At 42.0% G+C, this 19,249-nt stretch overlaps 1 protein-coding gene across 11 annotated transcripts in view; it reads left to right on the forward strand.

The window, feature by feature from the left end:
* The window catches only part of DMD (dystrophin), a 991,087-nt gene that overhangs the window by 906,944 nt on the left and 64,894 nt on the right, over positions 1–19,249 (forward strand). For 7 of the 11 annotated variants that reach the window (XM_018084043.3, XM_018084032.3, XM_018084034.3 and 4 more), the window contains 2 exons: positions 7,198–7,259; positions 17,695–17,769. In XM_018084043.3, the coding sequence (XP_017939532.3) occupies positions 7,198–7,259; positions 17,695–17,769 (137 nt within the window). Of the gene's footprint in view, positions 1–538; positions 651–7,197; positions 7,260–17,694; positions 17,770–19,249 lie in introns of those variants that run through there. The other 4 variants (XM_018084041.3, XM_018084042.3, XM_018084039.2 and 1 more) reach the window with 1 other exon arrangement.

Raw genomic sequence — 19,249 nt, forward strand, 5'->3', positions numbered from 1 at the left:
AGATGCCCACCCTTCCCTGCAGGGCCAGGGCAAGCCCTCAGAAATTAAATTACCTGATTTCACTCACAAATAAACCACTCGGCATTTTAAGCGCCGAAATTAACAGCTGCAAAGCAAAAAGAAAAAAAAAAAGCAAAAAAAAAAAAGGGCAGGTTAAGGCCCATTTCAAATCCGTTCCAGATTCGGTGCATATTTTAGCTAAGTTTTCTTCCCAGGCCCTCTGAAAGTGAACCGATTTGCCGCCTCTCGGCACACCCATCTCTCTGGCCGGCCCGGGGCAGGGCAAAGGACGCACAACAAAAAAACAAACAAACAAAAAGAAGTCAAAGGAAGCCCCGAGGGTTTCCTCCCGCCTCCAGAAGAGCTGCACAGCCCGGGGAAGCCGGCAAGGTGCCCTCAGACGCCCGCAGCCGGGATGCCGGGGCGGGTGAGGGGGTGCGGGCGCGGCAGCGCCGCCGGGCGGAGCGGAGCGGGCGGGGCAGCCCCGTCCCCTCCCTCCTTCCCTGTCTCCCTCCATCCCTCCCCTCCCTCTCTCCCTCCCGCCGTCCCTCCCTGCCGGCAGGGCGGCCCAGTGGCGCTGAGGCGGCGGGGCTGGGCGGACGCGCTGTTTCTGTCTCCGCAGCCGCCGCCATGAGGGAGCAGCTCCAGGGGTAAGGGCGATGCGGGGTCGCGGGGCGGCAGGTGCGGCGGGGCGGCTCCGCGAGCCCCGGGGCCACCCCGCGCTCCGCGGCGGTACCGGCGGCGTGTTCGGCCCCTCGGCACGGCGGCGGAGCCTGTCATCTCTTACACCGAAAAATCTCAACTTGCCGCCGGGTTTCTTCGGGGAACTTGGAAGGCGCGTTCGGTTCGGCGCTTTTCGCCGCTCCCGAGGCCGTAGTTGGGCGCTGGATGCGCCCCGTTGGCACACGTAGGAGATGGCGGTGTGAGCCGGCACGCACGCGTGGCTGTGCCCCTGCCTGTGCCCCTACCTGTGCCGGTGGCTGTACCTGTGCCGGTGGCTGTACCTGTGCCCGTACTTGTGCCGGTGCGGGCTCGGGGGGCGGAAAGCCGAGCCAGCTGTGTGGGATGCGCGCGGTTTTTTGGGGGTAGCGCGGTGCTGCACAGCGTTACCTGCCTGGCACATCGCCTGTGGGGCATCTCGGGTCGGGCGTGAACTCCAGCGGAATTCCTGAAAACAAACGTGCTTGGGGGTGCATGGCTTGTTCTTCTTCTTCTTTTCCTTTTTTTTTTCCTTTTTCCGCCCCCCCTCCCGTGTAATTTCATGCTTAGAAGTAATGTTTCAAGTTAATAGGCAGAAGAGGTTGGGAGGGGATTCCCTCTGGGCTGTTGCACTGCAAGTGCTGTATTTATTGGTGCTGTATGGCACCTTATATTGCCTTTTAATAGCTGCTGTAAAGCATCTTGCAGCCCGGGACACCACCGGTGTCTCCAGCCTGCGCCTTGGACTGAAGTTGGGCAGAGAGGTGGTTTTTGCAGGTGTGTGTGTACATAACTGAGGAAACGGGAAACCTGGTTATATCTGGGATCTTTGACCTTTTTAGCACTAAGGAATTGTTCAAGGCCGTCGCTTTTCTGAGCCTGGATTTGACAAGACCCTGCAGTGAAATTGCTTTGGCAGGAGCAGAGAGGATAGGCTTTGGAAAGCAAATAGATCAGTGGAGAGTGACAAGCCGGGGGGGCAAGGCTCACCCAGCCCAAGCCACTGAGCGCAAATCTTTACCCCGACAGAGCGGACAAAATAAATGTTTAACAGCAAGGGAGAAAAAAAGAGTTACTATTCAGTACTTGACAGCTGATATTTGCCCTTCTCCTGCTATTCATTTCCAGTATCGGCAAGAAACTTTAATATGTATTGGTACCTGCCTTCAGCAGTCTGATAAATCTCACAAAAGCCAATAAAACAGGCTAAAGTCAAATTCCTGCTGAAGGGACGCTGATCCTTGGCTTAAACAGAAATAATCTCTGCACAGATCAGTAGTCTCTAGATTTACAGATGAAAACAGTAGTCCTTTGTAAAGCACAAAGGAGTGCCACCTTTTTACATTGCTAATACTTTCCATAGCAGTAACTTGTTTTATCAAAGGAATTAATGAAACGCTGTAAAAAGAAAAATATTAAATCTTCCTTGCAATCACTGTCATCTGCTGATGAAAACATTTTTCTTTTAAATGAAAGGTAATGTCTGTTCATTCAAACTCTTTCAGTTGCATTTAGGTTAGTTTAGTAAAATCCAAACAACTATCATGCTTATTTTGGCTTTTTGACAACAGTCATAAGGTGGTTGGAGTAACATTTTATTCCTCGTAAAGCCAGAAGGTGAGAGGTATTATAAATTGTGTTGTTTGAAAATGGATCAGTTCAGTGCTTTGTAAAATATCACTATAATTTTGGCTCTTTTTTTGTCAGTATATGTAACTACTTATTTATTGCTACATGGTAGAATTTCTTATTCTATGCACATCTATGCACTTGCACATCTCATTCATGTTGCATTTTCTAATGAAGGGTGTGGGGAGAAATGCAGCAGAACTGGCTCTAGTATCACCAATAAAGAGGGCTGTAAGAGTTTAAAAAGGACTCTGCAACTGCAACCTAAAATTCTATTCTGGAGCTGAGCAGTGAATACACGAGACCTAATCCTGGATATAGGTTTTGGTTTTTTGAAAAAAGGGTGAGGGAGAAGAAGTGCAATCAAAAACAGTTAAAAGATTTGCAAATGTTATGGTGTGGCTGGTGCAGGAATGTTTGGTGGGGGGTGTGCAGGAATTTGGGTGTGGGGGAGCATTGCTTTCCACTCCTGCTGCTGGTGTTGCTCAGAAGTAATATAAAAGGAATGAAGATAAAATAACTGTATTTTGGCCAAACTGATCAAGTTATAACAAGGGAACTGTAATTCAGCTAGCATGTCAGTTTGGATATCATCTCCTGATTTCAGGTTTCCAATGCTGTGTGTTATTGGCTCTGCTGACAGCGATGAGAGACAAATCTCTCTGCTGTTGGCAGGAACAGAGGAGTTCACACAGGCATGGTGTGACAGAATTCCCCACATAAAAATTATCCTTGCTAATATAATATAATCATCCTTTAATGAAGTGGTCCTGTGGTTCCGAAAGGATGTCTCAAGTGAAGACTGTGCTTTCATTCCACTGAATTATCAGTGTATTTAGTGTACCCGTCACACCCGTGTCTAGGTGTCACCATTAGCCATTGCTGCTCATCTCCTTTCCAGGCCTGGTTTTAATTCCCTTTCCGCTTTTGCAGTTCAAGTCAGGTGAGAAAGAGGAAAATAAGCCAAGTGAGCGCATTTATATTTTTATTTGTTGCAGAATGCCCATGATTTAAAAGCTAGTGATCAATTTAGTTGACCTAACTGTAGAGCCAAATTGAAAAATGTATCCTCTGAGCATGTGCAGTATTGCAGAACTGCTGGCTGTGTGCGTTGATGCCTTTTTGTGTTGGTGGTTTGTAGGAAAAGCATTCCAAGTACTTATTTCTGCACATACTCTCACCCTGCTTCAGCTACTGCTAGTCAAGAGGACTTGCACTATACTTTTCATGTCTTCCTGACTTACAGGCTGTAAAGGGCCTTGTTCACCGGAGTTTGAAACTCTGGCAAACACTTTACTGCAGATCTATTAAGGATGCTACAGCATTCCCAAGTGTGGTTGAGGCTGCCTGAAACTGCTGAGCTGGCATTTCACTTCAGACGGTGTTCACAATAAGGGCATACACACAAATCCTCCCCCACCGGTCCAACCCCAAAGCTCACAATTAAATGGCCTTTGAAAATGGCAAAGAGGCTTATGAAGAATAGCCTTGATGGAATCTAACCTTTCCTGGAGCTGCCCTTGTGTGCAGAATAGTTGATAATTTTCCGAGCTGAGAACGTTGGGAAGCGAACGCCTTTTAGCTGGAGCGAAATATCTGCAGCCTTCTTGTGTTCTGCATGTAAAGTACCAGCAAAGTCTGCCCTGGCTCGGTATGGGCACTCAACCTCTACAGAAATTGCAGCCACCAAGGTTCAGTTCACTTCAAAGCCCTTGCTTTTGTTTGCAAAAGCACAGAGGTGTGCTCACAGCTGACCAGCCCATCCCCGGGTCTGGTACCAGATGGGTGATCCCTGCCGAGGGCAGCCACACCACCTGGTGTGGGATACATTGCATAGTCACTGCTGGGAATGTGGTGGGCCAAAGACTTTGGGTCTCTACTTACTTGACTTTTGTAGTCTTAAGGAAACGAATATTTCCTCTAAGTTGCAACAAAGTGTAAAATTAAAGCAAAAGGGGAAATTTACCTGCCCTGCAAGTTTAGTCTTTATCGCTTGCAGATGAAGCTAATGAAATCATTCCTTAGAAAATGCGCATCTCCAAGATAATTAATCTTACACCATGAGGAGAGGTCTAGGGTTACTGTTATTGAAAATATATGAAAACAGTTGGAGTCCAGTGGTTTTTTGGTGATGGAAATTTTATTTAAAAGGTCATTTATTTAAAATTCAACTCATCTGTGTCATGTTGATTAGTGATTGACCATACTAGTTTTTCACACTAAGATGATCTTTTTGTTCTTCTGTCCCTCACAGACCTGGGATTCTATAATCTTATCTGTATTTACCTTTGCCAGATATCTGATGGCTTTTAAATATTTTCATGAGGAATCAGTTTCTTTGAAGGCTACCAGGGTAGCAGCTATGGAGTGTGGTCTAGTTTATCCATAGAACAGTTTGGGTCTGCCAGACTAATTTCATGCAGAAAGGTAGGCAGGTTTTCTTCAGAGATTTCTTGTAACTGTTTCCTTAAGTTCTTTTTCTCATTTTTACTACATGATTTGACATACAAACCATGGTATAGTTTCTGTTCAAATATCCACTTCTGGGGCTACCTGCCCGTGGGAAAGCAAGCCAGGGCAGCCAAGCTCATGCCTCTGGAATTCCTGATATGGGATTGACATTGGGTGAAAACAAACTGCGACCCCAGGTCTGTGAGTATGAATGTTTGCTTGGGTCTGCAGCCGGTTCACCTGAATTGTGACATCCCTGGCTACAACATCTTCTGCCATGAGTTCTCCTCCTTCCTCTTTTGCTTTGGACTGTTGTTGTATCAGCAGAGGCTTCAGGTGGCTGAGTTTTTAGGAACTGAATGTGTGAACAAAACTGTTTCTGTTTTTCTTCAAAAACACACTTTATGCCCGGGTATGGTAAAAAGTTCTTGTGTTACATTCTCTCTGCAAAACCTGCCCGTACCCAAGCAAGGTGGGAAATGCAGGGGCTTGGGGTGGGGTGGGGGGCTCAGATCCATAGGTTTTCACTTGAAGCTACCCAGTTTCTGGGAATTAAAAAAAAACAACCTCAAACCCAGACCAAGCTGAGATTTCTGAATGCAATTGCAGCCACCTCCCTTTGCAGCACTCATTTTTAACCAAGCAAAGAACAAGACTGCTTTGCTCTTCTGGTGTCCTCCTCCCTCTTTCACTGCCTTCAGCCACTGCAGGAATTGGGAAGGGGTGGGAATGCTGAGGTTGATGAGACAGGACTTGTTTAAAAGCCTGTGCTCAAGTAGGGCAGCACTATGGCAGTGTTTTTTTCCTTCTTCTTAGTACTTGTGATCCCTTTCATTCTTCATTGCAGTTACAGAGGAAAATCTGGAAATATATATAGTAAGCTGCTGAACATATAGAGGTTACTGGAGCAGTAAAGTATTCGCATGGATCAAATAAATAGTCTGTCTTTTAAGGCCAAAATTAAATCACACTAAGAAAACATGTCACGATTTTCTTTTTTCCGTGAGTAGGGGTGGTGTTGAAGTGATTCATTGGAAGTTGTACCTCTTCTTAGCCTGTAAAGGATAAATGTGCACTTGGGAACATCAGTGCCTCAAAATGAGAACTCAAGGAACGTTTGTTCTCTAAAACAACCTCATCAGTGTTCCAGGGCACAGTTGGGTGTACGGGTGCTGCTGGGTGGTGGTTTAATCTTTTGGAGCTGGTATGTGCTCCAGGAGCTCCACAGCTCTGTGGGTCAGGTCCTGCTCTCCTGCATATTTTCTCTCAAATGATGTGTGCATGTTGAAACCCTTATGTCTGCTTTTAAGTACAGAAATGACCAATGTTTTTGCTAGCAACTGTATGCTACATATGTATTCTGGATTTTTTTTTTGTTATGGACACTCGTGGTTATCTTTTAATGTTGCTGAATTCTGTATGAACAGGACTTGTTGGCTACAGGATAGATAAGCAAGACTTCTACGTTAATAGAAACATAATCATGTTAGCTATGCTGTCATTAAAAAACAAATTCATAAAAAGTATAACCTTAGGAGACATGAGTTGCTACTACACCCGCTAACACTTCATTCTGTTGGCTTTCTCACGCTGCCTGTCTTTCGGCAACATGTTGTGTTGCAGAGCTGGAGGCTGCTCCCCTCAATGCAGAGACTGTCCAATTTACATTCTAGTCATACTGCAGCGTTTCATAACCCGCTTTAGCTTTCCCCTGGCTTCCCAACAACTCTGCTGCCTGACACTGCACAGGGACCTCCGGGACAAGGGAAAGGGCCTGGGAGTCCCAGGGAAGAAGAGGAGCAGCCAAGAGTCTTTGCCAAAAGAGACTGTCAATACAGGGTGCGAGGCATTGGCCTGAGAAGTGGTGTGAGCTGGTGGTGGATCAGTAGGCTGTTGCATGGGGGTTTTAGTGCAGGTGTCTGGACTGAAAGGAAAGATGAGTTTTGCTGCTTTGGATAACTCTTACCTTCCACGTGGGAGAGAGTGTGTAGGGGAAAGCAGATCAAAAATGCCATGGATCTCAGTATCTGGTCAGAGTTCCCATAAATGCTTTAAGAATGAAGCCCTTTCAAATGTCTGTCCTCTAGTTTGGAGCAACCGGAGAATGACCTGTACAAAACAAAGAGTTCTTTAGAACTGATCACTGTGCTTACAAATTCCTCAAAACATTGACATATCTGAATACTTGCTGTTTTTTTTAATATTAGCACTACTTTTAATTTTGTTTCATGAGCCCTTGCCTAAATAAAGTGCTCCAAGTTAGTGCCTCATGTTGAAAGAAGACATGCCTGCCACTGCTGAGAATCCCTGCTGGAGCAACCCAAGATGTGGGTAGTGCTCTGATGTGCAACCTGCATCACTTGCTGTGAGATGGAGAGAGAAATTTTACTTTACTAACTTTCATGTTTTGTATTGTAGCCATGAGACGCAAACGACCTGCTGGGATCATCCCAAGATGACTGAGCTTTACCAGTCATTAGGTAAGAGATCTCTACCAGATGTTCGGTGGGGTTTTTTCTCAGTTGGATGAATTGTTAAGACGAAGATTTTTTTCCAGAGGAAATAAACTGAAATTAACTGACAGAGAAAGACAGTGCTTTTGTCAAGGTTAAAATTTTCTGCAAGGGGAATATGTGAGCCATAGTAACACATTTCAAACATGCAGTAGAAAAAAATCGTATTTCAATTAGCACGTTAGGACTGTGCGCTGGGTTTACAAAGTAATTTGGGTGTATTGTTGCAAACTCTTACTGAAAGACTGGGACAGAAATTAAAAAAAAAAAAAATCCCGAATCTTTTCACTGTCTAATCTGCTCTACAAAAGGCAGATGAAAAAATCAAACCAAGCTGCTGTTAATGTTGACTTTTGGATGGTGGGAAGCCAATTGAAGCAATTTGCCAAAGTGTGTTACCACTGCTTTATTTTTGAACCACTTTCAATACTTAGAAGGCATAGCAGCTGTCATGATGTCATTTTGAATACCCAAATTGCATGCTTATTATGACTTCAGATGTGCCTCTCTGGTGGAGGGGTTTTTTTCCATATTTTAGCAGCTTTGGATTTTATTAACAGAAGCACATCTATAAGATAAAATGGGTTAATCTATGCTCTAGTGTAGGCTGCTTGGCAGACCATTTAATCACTAACTCTTCACTTTTAATGATTCTGTTAATAAATAATGGAGGATCTAATAAAAATTAAGCTATTTCAGTGAAAGGAATATCAGTGAATATGCTGCATTCATAAAGAAGGTTACATCTGTACAGCATACGTATATAAACGAGCTTTGAACAACCCAGTGTGAGCACTGGGACAGTCAAATCTAGCATTCAGTGCAGGCTTATTTACCATGGTGAAAAATAGCTTAAATTATCACCTGCTAAACTCTAGTTTAGCTGCTGAAAACAGTCTAATTATGCTGGTATAATCTATTTCAAGCTAACTCAGGTATCTCTATGGTGCTCTGCAGTTAAAGGCATACTGAAAATACTTTAGAAGACTGATATGATAAAATGAAACAAGACAGTGTGACGATTTCTTTCCTTATAGCATTAGCAGTGTGGCAGCAGTTTGTTTAAAAATTAACCGGAATACAGCTCTGTATGCCAAAAGGGGATATACGATGTATAAGATCAGGCCAACCAAATGCAAAAGAAGACAAGTATTGACTTGCTGTTTAATTATAATGTATTGCCCTGTTTGTCTCCTTTATATTTCTGCTCTTAAAGTGAGTGGTTTAAAAGTTTCAGGACAAACAGTAATTGTACATGCAGACATCCCTTTAATGCAGGTAGGTCTTCAAACAGTTGCTTGTTAATTGAACTACGCTCTGACTCTGCAGCCGCCTTTGATCCAGGCATTGCATGATATTTCTGATACTCTTGTTGTTCAGACCCAAAGTCCTGTTGCAACTGCTTTTCTTGTGTTAGTTCCCTGGTTCAGCTAGAGTACTCTTGAATATCAGGAAGTGAAAAGGTAATAAGGGAGAAAAGTGTCCTGATGGATTCAGGTCAGCAGTTCAGAAGATGTGTGACTGCTGAAGTCAGTTTGCATTTACTTTAACTGAGTTTTATTACTGTAAGTACCACCCAAATGTCAGGAGTTTAGGATAGCCTTATTTCTTACTTCATAAAGAAGGAACATGTTCAGGCAGATTTTGTTTCTTTTTCTTACTTACTTGTGAGCTTTTTTTTTCTCCTGCTATTTTCCTTTTCAGGAGCAAGGGATGTCCAAAAAATAGTCCTCTGTCTGGCTAGTTTTATTTCTTTTGGAGCTGAGATCAAATACTCATTAATATGGAAGCAACACTGATTTTAACAAAGGATGAATACTGTGTATTTTTCTGAGTGAACTGAGGTGTCCATAACTGTGTACAAAACAGATTAGACAAGGTGATTCTTTGTGCAGTGCCACACGGGTGAAGCTTTGATGAAAGTGCTACTGAGTAACCTACTGATTTATTTTATTTTATTTTTGAACTTGATGTAATCATCGTTGCCTAACTCTCACACAAACTGCATAATACAAGTATAACCCGTTTAGTCCTTGAACAGAACCCTTGATGTATTTTCAGTGCTTTGCTTTGCCCCAGGTCAAAACGGTAATAATGGAATGTTTGAAGTCTTTTCAGACTGTTCAGTAATATATTATCTGAGAAGATGTTATTAAAGTCGATTTTGTATTGCATACTCATTATATCCTATTATTTTACCCCACATTAGGATCCAAATTTTGCTTTTCATTCATATGAACAAGCTAGTAAAGAGCTTAGTATGTATGCATTTTAAAAATCTGGTAGAAAACATGAATTCTGCAATCTTGGTAAATGTAAAAAAGTGAGACCAAGTACACCAATGCTGTCAAGAGTTTTCATTTCCATTTTCCAACTCCTACACTTAGCCTGTAGGGAATAATTGTACTATGTGATGTAGCTCTCTATACATGCCAGTATTTTATAATTTGCTAGGGGATGCTTATGTCTAATTTAAATTCTTACAAATTACTAAAAGCTTAATTTTTTTTAGTGAATGAGGAAGGTGCATCCTGGCACAAGGTAATGTTTCTTATCTGCCTTTGTCTTTGAGATGGAAGAGACACTTCTCTAACAAAGAGGAGTAATACTAGTTTTAATCTTCACATATCCAATTCACACACCTACAAATTGCTGCTTTAGATTTTGCTAAAATAGATGAATTTTAAATGTCATACTTTAGTGTCATTAGTGATTTGTGTGTTTATAAAAATGAAGCTAAATTACTTGGGAGCGTTATTTGGTACTAATAAAAGAAGGTAGGAATGTGCTGTGTACACTTTTGACTGATCAGATGGTTGGTTGAGGAAGTCCTGTATCCTGTCTTCAGTCGAACTGCATCAAGAGGCTGCAGGAAGAACGCATAGGAAGAAACTGTAAAATAATCTGCCCAGTAAGGAAGTATTCTTAAATTCTCTTTGAGTTCCTTCACTGAAACATGGCTGGTTATAAAGATACTCATAATAACTGTGAAATACTTCATTTGAAATTTAATATGTGTATCAAAAATTTCCAACTGGCTGTTCTTTTTAACAGAAGCTTTTCCTTTTAAGATACTAAAATGCTTGTTCTTGACTGCTCTTTATTATTTAAAACAATGTAGCATTTTATCAGTTTTAATGAAGCATCTACTCCTTACTCAAGTTGGACAATTTTCACTCTTCATTTAAAGTTATGGCTACTTAAAGTTACATAAAAAAAGTCTATATTGAATTACTTAATTGTTGTTTAATGTCTAGTCAAAGTGGCAACAGGTACTAGATGTTAGTATAGATTAAATAAGAAGGAATCATATGAATTACAAAACCAGAGAAATAATAAATGCTGAGATAGGAAAGGTAATAAAAATTGTTGAGTCTCAAAGGTTCAGAGGCTGACCGACATCCCCTGGTTTGTATTTACACCATTATGAGCCACTCCCATTTTCTTCTAACTTCCCTCTGAAAATCTTCCAAGTACCGAGAACTGCTCCAGCTGCTTTTCTTTCCAAAAGTAGTTCCTCTGCAGCAGATCTGCTGTTTTTACACCATTCTTTTGCAATCCCCTTACAAATTTTCTCATGCTTGTGATGACTGCAGGGCATCACTGAAAAGATAATTTGTGTTATTTCACTGTCTTGGAGGGCAAGGACCTTAGCATGAGGGGAGACATGGGAAGAGCGGGAATGAAAGTGTTCTGGAGTTGCTTATTTTTTTTCAGATTATCTTCTGATAGTGAGCGTTTAATGTCAGGCAGCTGCGCTCAGAATAGTAGTATTTTGCCTTTAAACTGAAGGTGACTAACCTTTGCTGCGATGGCCCAGGAGGACTTGGTCTGCTGTGCCATACTGTCAGTGTCCCCCTCCTCCAGCCTTCCATGTCATGTCAGTATGAGTCTCCTCAAGGTGCATTAGTGTCACCCTGAACAGTAATTGCAGTGGCAGGGTGCAGTCAGAAACGCTGCCGTGTGCATCTGCTTATCAATCCTAATTCACCAAGGCAAGACATGAGGGTGAAAACCACCCTCACCCTTGCAGGCCGCAGTGCACTGGTGACAGCTCTCCATTTAATTTGGAGGGCTGGGGGGGCAGCTCTCTCTGGATTATGTGAAAGAAATGTCAGAGTTGCTTAACACAAGGTGGGAGAATGCTGGAAGGTACCCTCTGAGCCTCCTCTAGGCTTCTGGCAGCAGCTGCTGTGTTGGTCTTGTGGCTGGCTACTCTTGTGCAGCAATGTGAGCTTCTGACTCCCAGTGACCAAGGTGGATAAACGTCATCCTTTTTGGTTTGTCTGTTTTATTTGTCCTTCTGAAATGCTGCCTGAAGAGGCTTAACTGCTCCTTGCTGTCGTTACAGTTTTTATTAGATACTTCTAAATCATATCTTTATTATGAGGTTTTGTTCAAATTCAACTAATTGTTTTCTGTGTTTGTACTAGTAAAACCCATGCCTATTGCATACATCAATAGTCTGATTTCTACTGAAATCCAGTGAGGTGGTACATATGGCCTTTCTTTAAAGGTTGCTTATTCACTAATGTCCTTTTCAAGCTCATTTCAGAAAATAGGATTGGTTGGATTCTGTCAGCCTTAGAGAGTAATCAGACCTAGAGCAGGTCATCTTTCTAACTGTATGATTGCATCCTATGCAGCGTCATGTAACAGACAATAAATGTGTGGCAGAGAAGTAGAACTTAAGTGGTAGAAGTTAAGCTTGCATCCCTTGAAGATGAAAGCATAGATGTATTAGCAGTGAAGGAGGGTATTCTAGAGAGAGTGAAGTAATGTCCTGTTATGGAATTGGTAACCGGTGTGGGGACATTTTGCTTAAGATAACTGCAGTCTTTGTTTGCAAATGGACACCTTTTATTAATATTTTTTGAAGTTGCTTGTAATTTATTTATTTTAGGATTTTCCAGTATGACTGCTTCTCCTGTAGCATGTATGAAGGGTTTCTGACTGCAAACTCCACTCACATCCCAACCCCATAATGGGGTGTAACCCAGGTGTACATCATATCCTTTCTTACACATTTGGGTTTGTTGGCTGAAGAAAAGACATTACATGTCAATTGGTCTGGTTCCAGGGATGCTGGCACATGCTGAGGTGTTCAGCCACTGGGCCTAGATGCAATCAGAAACGTTGTGGTGTCCTGGGTACCTCCCACTTGCTAATTTTTAGAGACACTCTTGGCTTTTTCACTCAGTGGGACAGGTCTAGTACAACATGCTGTGTTGTTTCACGCAGAGTGGTTAAGTTGTACGTATAATAACAGTGCTGTTATTTATTGTCAAAGCAGTGGAGATGATAGCATTAATTATTGTTATAATAAAATTCAGTGGCCGAGACTCAACTGATATTAAGCAGTGTTACTTGATTAATTTCCTTCCTTTGTGCATTTGTCTCATTTGCATTTTAAAATTACAATTCCTAAAGAGGCAATATATGTCACTGTAGGGCATCATTAAAAGATTTAGGTACAGGTTTTGGGCAGCAGGAAGAAATCCAGCATTCTTATCTGCCTGTCAGGGAATTTCAGCTATTGAAACAATGTGAGATGAAGCTTCTTGAAAAGTCAAGAGTGCCATTAATGTCTGATGAAACGTGAAAGCTTAGTGGCTGGTAGTGGAATTATGATCTGTTCAGGACTGTCCAGTAAACAGTTTTTAACCTCCATTGTCAAAGACAACAGTGACATGTAATTCCCAAAATAGGCTATCCACTGCAGACAGTGTATTTATGAGCAGTCTATGATAAGCTACGGTTGAGTAAGACTTTCAGGTTTCAAGGTATATCACTCTAGCTTCACATTTTCTTTCCTTGCAACTGAGAGTAATAAAACCCTCAGAACTCTGTAAACCTTATCAAATGAAGATGAGGATTTGATCTTATGACATCTGATTTCTTTGAAAGAATTTAGTTGTTAACTTGCTAAATTTTATTCTTATCACCTGAAGCATGTAAGCTGCTCATTTTAGTTAGATGGTGTCCAGACAGTGAGAATATTGCTGTCCATAAAATCAAGTGAAATGTCTGTATTTTGTCCTCATTAATTGAAAAAGCAATTATAATAATATTCACAATAATATAAACAAGGAATCCTCTTTAAAGTAAGAAAGGACTTTCTGAGATGCCTTCAGATTACATTACAGAGAGATACAAATTATGTGAACAGCCTTTGATGGGAGGTAGTCTGGTCCATCCCAGAGTTTTTAAACACTCAGGGAGATTACTCTGTTGTAGAGGACAGTACATTATCAAATGGAACATCCCAGTCACTCAGCACTCTCAGCAGTTACAGCAGGTGTAGGGAGGTTAGTCTGTTTAAGAACTAACCTGGAAAGCAATTGAGTTATTACACCATACTTAAAACCTGTTGTCTGAGCTATAGATGTGACTCCTTAAGAATAAAAACAAATGACCCCTCGTGCTGGACACCAAACCTCTTGTTAAATATGTTATTTTTAAAATTTTACTGTTTAATTTTTTATTGCTTTTATTTATTTTATGCAGTAAGACAAGAATCTGCTTTTCCTCTTAAAATAGTACTCATATCTCAATGTAAAATCTGGAATTTAGCATGGGAGGATTTAAAAAAAACAAAACTAAAGATCTTATTTGTTGATATTGTGTCAGTAGTCAGTGGGATATTCCAGCAGATGATTTGAATCACTAACTGCTTCTCAAATGAGTGGGCTTTTTACCTGATTATCCATTAGCAAAAGGATCTGCTATGTGAAATTGCAGGTGTTTCTAGAATACTGTAGAAATAGAACGTAGCCCTTATGTTTTGAGATTTCTCAATGTGCAGAATTATGCAAAAAAGGTTAGAATTTAACTATCTGATCATCTTTCCATAATAAGATGAGACTGGATGTGGCATTTAGTGCCATGGTCTGGTAACCACGGCAGTAGTGGATCAAGGGTTGGACTTGATGATCTCAGAGATCCTTTCCAACCCGTCTGATTCTGTGGTTCTATGAATATTTCTGATTTGTTATTCCTATCTGCAGTCTGATGTCCCCTTCATTAAAGCTGCATTTGTAGTAAATGTGGTAGTTCTTGTTCAGTGTTATCATATTATTATATATAGAAAGGTATATTTTCACTTGAAGAGGGAGGTCATTCATGACCAAGTGATGGGAAAATCGTGATTTCTCTTTGCTGAGGCTTGTAAATATGTCACCAAATACTCTCTCACGACCCTTTCCTCTGACTGTTCCTTTCCAGGGGCCAGGTGACCTCTTCCATTGCATCGTTGTTTCAGACCATAAACAGATTATGCTCTTGAGCATTTACATTTTTTGTTCAAAGCGTGAAAGTTACCTTCTGAGCAATGAGGAGAGGGAGTATTGTTAAACAAATTGAAAAAGTTTTCCAATACACCAAGGGCTTTTCAGCCCTCTGACCACCCCGTTCGGATGATGAGGTGGTGCATACTTTCTAGGAGTGGGAGGAAAGGGCTGGAGGAAAACTTGTCTGGTACACTGAGCTCCCCAGCCTGCTCCAAGATGATAAAAGCTTTGGAATCAAGGCTTAGTGGGTCCTTACTCTTTTAGTGGGCTGTTTGGGAGTGGAGATAGCATCATTTTTTTTCCCTTAGGACCCAGGAAGGAAAAAAACCCAAGAACACACAGAAGAAGGAACTACTGGTATTTCTATGGGCCTTTTACTGCTGCTTGAGCCTCCTTACTCCCTCCTCCGCCTGTTCCCAGCAGGAGCAGCTGGCATGTGACAAGCAGTGCCTTGTGCTGCTTCACTCGAGGTCCCCTCCCTTGCTGTTAGGGGTGACATTACATCCAGTACTCCCCAGCCCAGTGTCCAAGTCTCATTCCCTAACAGTCTTATGTTCTGTGGTTCATTTAAATGGGGCCACATCAGCAAGGGAAGTGTTTTGAACCCAATTAAGAAGGACTTGGGCTCCCTTCATTGCTACACAGAGCAGCACATTTGTTCCACCAGTAGCTCCAGGGGAGGAAAGACACCACTGGCAGTTTTGTAGGTATAAGGAGGGGAAGAGTGAAATCATTAAGATCCAATGACCTTAAGTGACTGTCGCCACTTGGTAAGAGAACTGTCCCTCAGGAGCATGGGGGGGGTGGCATAAGGAAGACAGAGGTGAGCAGTTGGCACGGGGACAGTAACTGGGCACCGGCTGATCCCGGTGAAGCAGCGAAGGTGGGAGTGGAGGTGTGCGACGGCTGCGCTCGGCCTTGACATGCAGAGCCAAAAGATCAGCATTGCTGCTACTTTCCCAAAACCTGCAATGAGGGCTCCCAAACGAGCTCCTGACACTGCTGCTTTGTCATTTAGAGCAGATGCTTCTTGGCAGCTATGTCGTTAAGGTTGGTAATAAATTCAGTGTGTATTACATATACAGGAAAATAGATGTAAACTGTAGCACTTCCAGGATTAAATGTCTTCATGGATTGTGCTTTCTGCCCTGATCGAGGCTTGAAATATGCATATCTATTTACTCACATTTCTGAAAATGTAAATAATAAATATATAAGCATTTTTCAGAATACTGAGGGAAAATTTAGGGAAGGCTTCTTCATTTTTGTCAAATGCTAGCCTTAATATTCTTTTCCAGAATACAAGTGCAGATTTACAGCGAGGGTACAAAATGTAACTGAAATCATGGTGTGTTTGTGAGAGACTGCTTTATTAATTTCTCTTTAAGACAAATTAATTGGCTTTATTTAAACTGCTCATTGTGTTCTACACCACATAAAGGACCTGTTAGGATGACTGTGAGAGAGAGAGAGAGCTGGCAGGAGCAATACGCAGGAGAACTGCCCATTAAAAAAGTGTAGGAAGCTGTGCAAAGAAAAGAAATTATATACAAAGCTGAAACTTTCTTTTCTGCTCTAAGACATGTTTCAGAAATGTTCCACAGCTTTTATTAAGGTATACAGAACTACAGAATTATCATACCTCATATTGTTCATTCAGAACAGCTTAATTAAAATTAATGTAATTGAGACTATATTCCCTCTGCTACCTATACCTGTACAGCATTATAAATGATATTGAGATAGTTATACCCAAGCTACCACATTTCAAACAGCTTTATAGCACCTCAGCTCATATGCCAGCAAGGAACTGTTTTGTGTTTCCCTGATTTTCATCATATTCTTTCTCTAAGAGTGTACCAGGCTTAGCGGCAACTTATTGAGCTAAACAGGCCTTTATTTTGAGCCACTACGTTTTTTTCCTAATGTTCTTTTTATATTTACATAGTAGTTAACATTTTCTAAACACTTTCCCGTCATTAATTCCTTAGGCTCCATGGGTTTCATCAATAAATTAAATGTGCTCAGCAGTGTTGTCCGGTGCTGAAACTGGCTGGCACGAGCATTTCTGTACTAGAAGACCCTTAAATTACAAGATGCCAAGCAATCCCTTGGGAATGATCCCTAGGCTGCACAGGAGTGTCTGTGCCTAGGAATTAGTTGGGTAGGTGACAGGACCAGGAGCATGCCAGCAGCCAACTGGTTTTCCAGCAGTGGGGTTGGCTGTGCTGTAGCACATGAGCATGTCCCCTACCCACTCCTTGGTTCCCGGTGCAGCCACTGGCAGTTCCCCTTGGAAAACAGCTTCTCTGCTCTGGTTTGGTGTGTCTTTGTCCCCACAGTGTCCCAGGAGATTTTGCAAGTCATGGTTAAACTATTCAGTGGGGACTTGCGCCGATGTCCTTATTTTGTTAAACGTGTGAGGACAGCTCTAGCAAAAGTCATGCAAGACAGTGCATTCCTAGTGGGGTGCCATTCCCTGGGATGCTGCCCCAGTCCACCACCTCCCTGCCATTTTGCAGATGGGAACTGGGAGCTCACCTGCCTGGGTGAGCTGGCTTCCCTCCAGGAAGGCTCTGCATCTCAGGGCATGGCTGGGGCCCCCTTGGGCAGAAAGCACAAAAGTGTAATTGGAATTTTTTTCAAGTTTTTTTTGTTTGTTTTTTTTTTTTTTAGCAGTAGCTGAGAGTCACCTGTTTTTTCCGGGACAGAGCTCTTCTCTTGGGGCTGCCTGCACTCAGTCTGGCTGGTGCATTGGGCAGACAAGGAGGAGTTTCAGGGTCTTATCTCCCTCACAGTGCTTTTGGTGTGAAAGGCTCTGTGGCATTTTCAGACACAGGGCTGCTGTCTCTGATGTTGTGCTTTCAAGTGCTCTTAAGTTCAGTGCCTTTGAACGAAAGGAAGTAACACTTCAGGATTTAGTATTTTCTTTTTGGATGGTTGATTGTCAAGATTTGAGGGCTTTAGCCCAGTAGAGTTTCTAATGTACTTTTTTCCTCTGTTCTTTTAACCAGTAAGTGTAATCTTGTAGTTCAACTTAGCAACGTTTTTGTGAGTCTGATTATTTGTAAAGTGTAAATCTGATCTGTTATTTTGATATTGCCCCCCTACAGCTGACCTGAACAACGTCAGGTTCTCGGCGTACAGGACTGCCATGAAACTCCGCAGGCTGCAGAAAGCCCTCTGCTGTAAGTATCTGTCTGTGCCTCACCTGCTGCCAGGAAGGCTTCATGACCAATGCACAAGTTTGTTCACAGCTCTCAGAAGCAGAAAAGTGCTCCCACACATACCCCTGCTCTGCCTGGTGCATGGAAACCTCTCACCTGAAGGGTCTTTGCTGCCTTCAGTTTGTATGATCCTTACAAAACCAAAGTGCTGGGGATATGCAGATCTGTCCCTTGTAAGACAGAGCAGCGGATCAGAAAGAAAACTTAACATCCCCTACATATTTCTTGCCTTTACACTCTTTAGCTAAGTATTTTCACTGTGCTCAGTAGTGAAGCCATGTCCTGTGTCAGCCACAGCTCTACAGTGGAGAGGAATGCAATTGTAGTGTATTGTGAACAGTGAGAGCCTGGGTGAAATAATTGCTCTAGAGCTGGAGTTACTAATGGTTTGTTAAGTTGAATCTTGAGCCCTGAGGGGTTATTGCCTTTAAATGAGATCATCACAATAAACATTTAGCTTCATTTTTCCCCAGCTTTCGTTTGTGTTGAGAAGTCTCTCATCAGCTGTACATTAGTGGTGTGCATGTTCTAACACTTTAATTCTCCCAACTGCCGTATGGTATTCTACTTGTCACTGGAGTTACATTTCCTTTTCAGCTTATTGTAACCTGATAGCTAAATAATTTGCTCAGAGTTTTCTTGATAAGCCAGTCAGTTGCCAAAACAAGCAGTTTATCAGGCAGTCCAATTCGGAGGATTATTAAAATATTTTAATATTCACTGTCTGGCATTTAATTACAGGGTTAAATGTCTTGACACAGTTGCAAATGTCTCAACTGCTGATTTATCTCTAGTTTGGATTTGTGCTCACATGCTTTCTGGAACTGTGTCAAACCTCGGTATTTTTGTATATGTTTACTTTTAGGCTTATAAGCATGGATGAATTCCACTAAAGAACAGACTGAATTTCTGAATGTATAAAAAAACAAGAAAAAAAAGAGGAAAAAATAAACAATAGATGCAAACTTTTGTAATGACAGATTTCAACATTAATGCAGTGACAAAGAAGGAATTATGATGATCAGAAATAGAGATATCTTTCCATGGCATGGCACTTCTGCCACACTTACTGTAAACACCTGGTATAAGGAAAACCGGAGTGACATGCAGTGAAAAAATTATTCATAATTAGTGCAGCACTGAAGTAAGAAACTAAAATTTTTGGAATTGCAAGTTTCACTGGCTGGCAGTGCACAAGTGTAACTCATAACAGGTTTTTATGACTGGAAGTGCAAAACTTTGCATTCCATTTTATTTGTATTAGAACTATAGAATATCCAGAAGAATCATTGAAGTCCAACTTGTGGCCCTGCATAGGAGAGCCCCAAGAATCACATCATGTGCCTGAGAGCATTGTTCAAATGCTTCTTGAATTCTGGCAAGCCTGGTGCTACCACCAGCTAGTGTGACCACTTCCCTGGGGTGCCTGTTCCAGTGCTCA

This window comes from Manacus vitellinus, unplaced genomic scaffold (genome assembly GCF_001715985.3).
Source record: "Manacus vitellinus isolate BGI_N305 unplaced genomic scaffold, ASM171598v3 scaffold_7_pilon, whole genome shotgun sequence".
Lineage (NCBI taxonomy): Eukaryota > Metazoa > Chordata > Aves > Passeriformes > Pipridae > Manacus > Manacus vitellinus.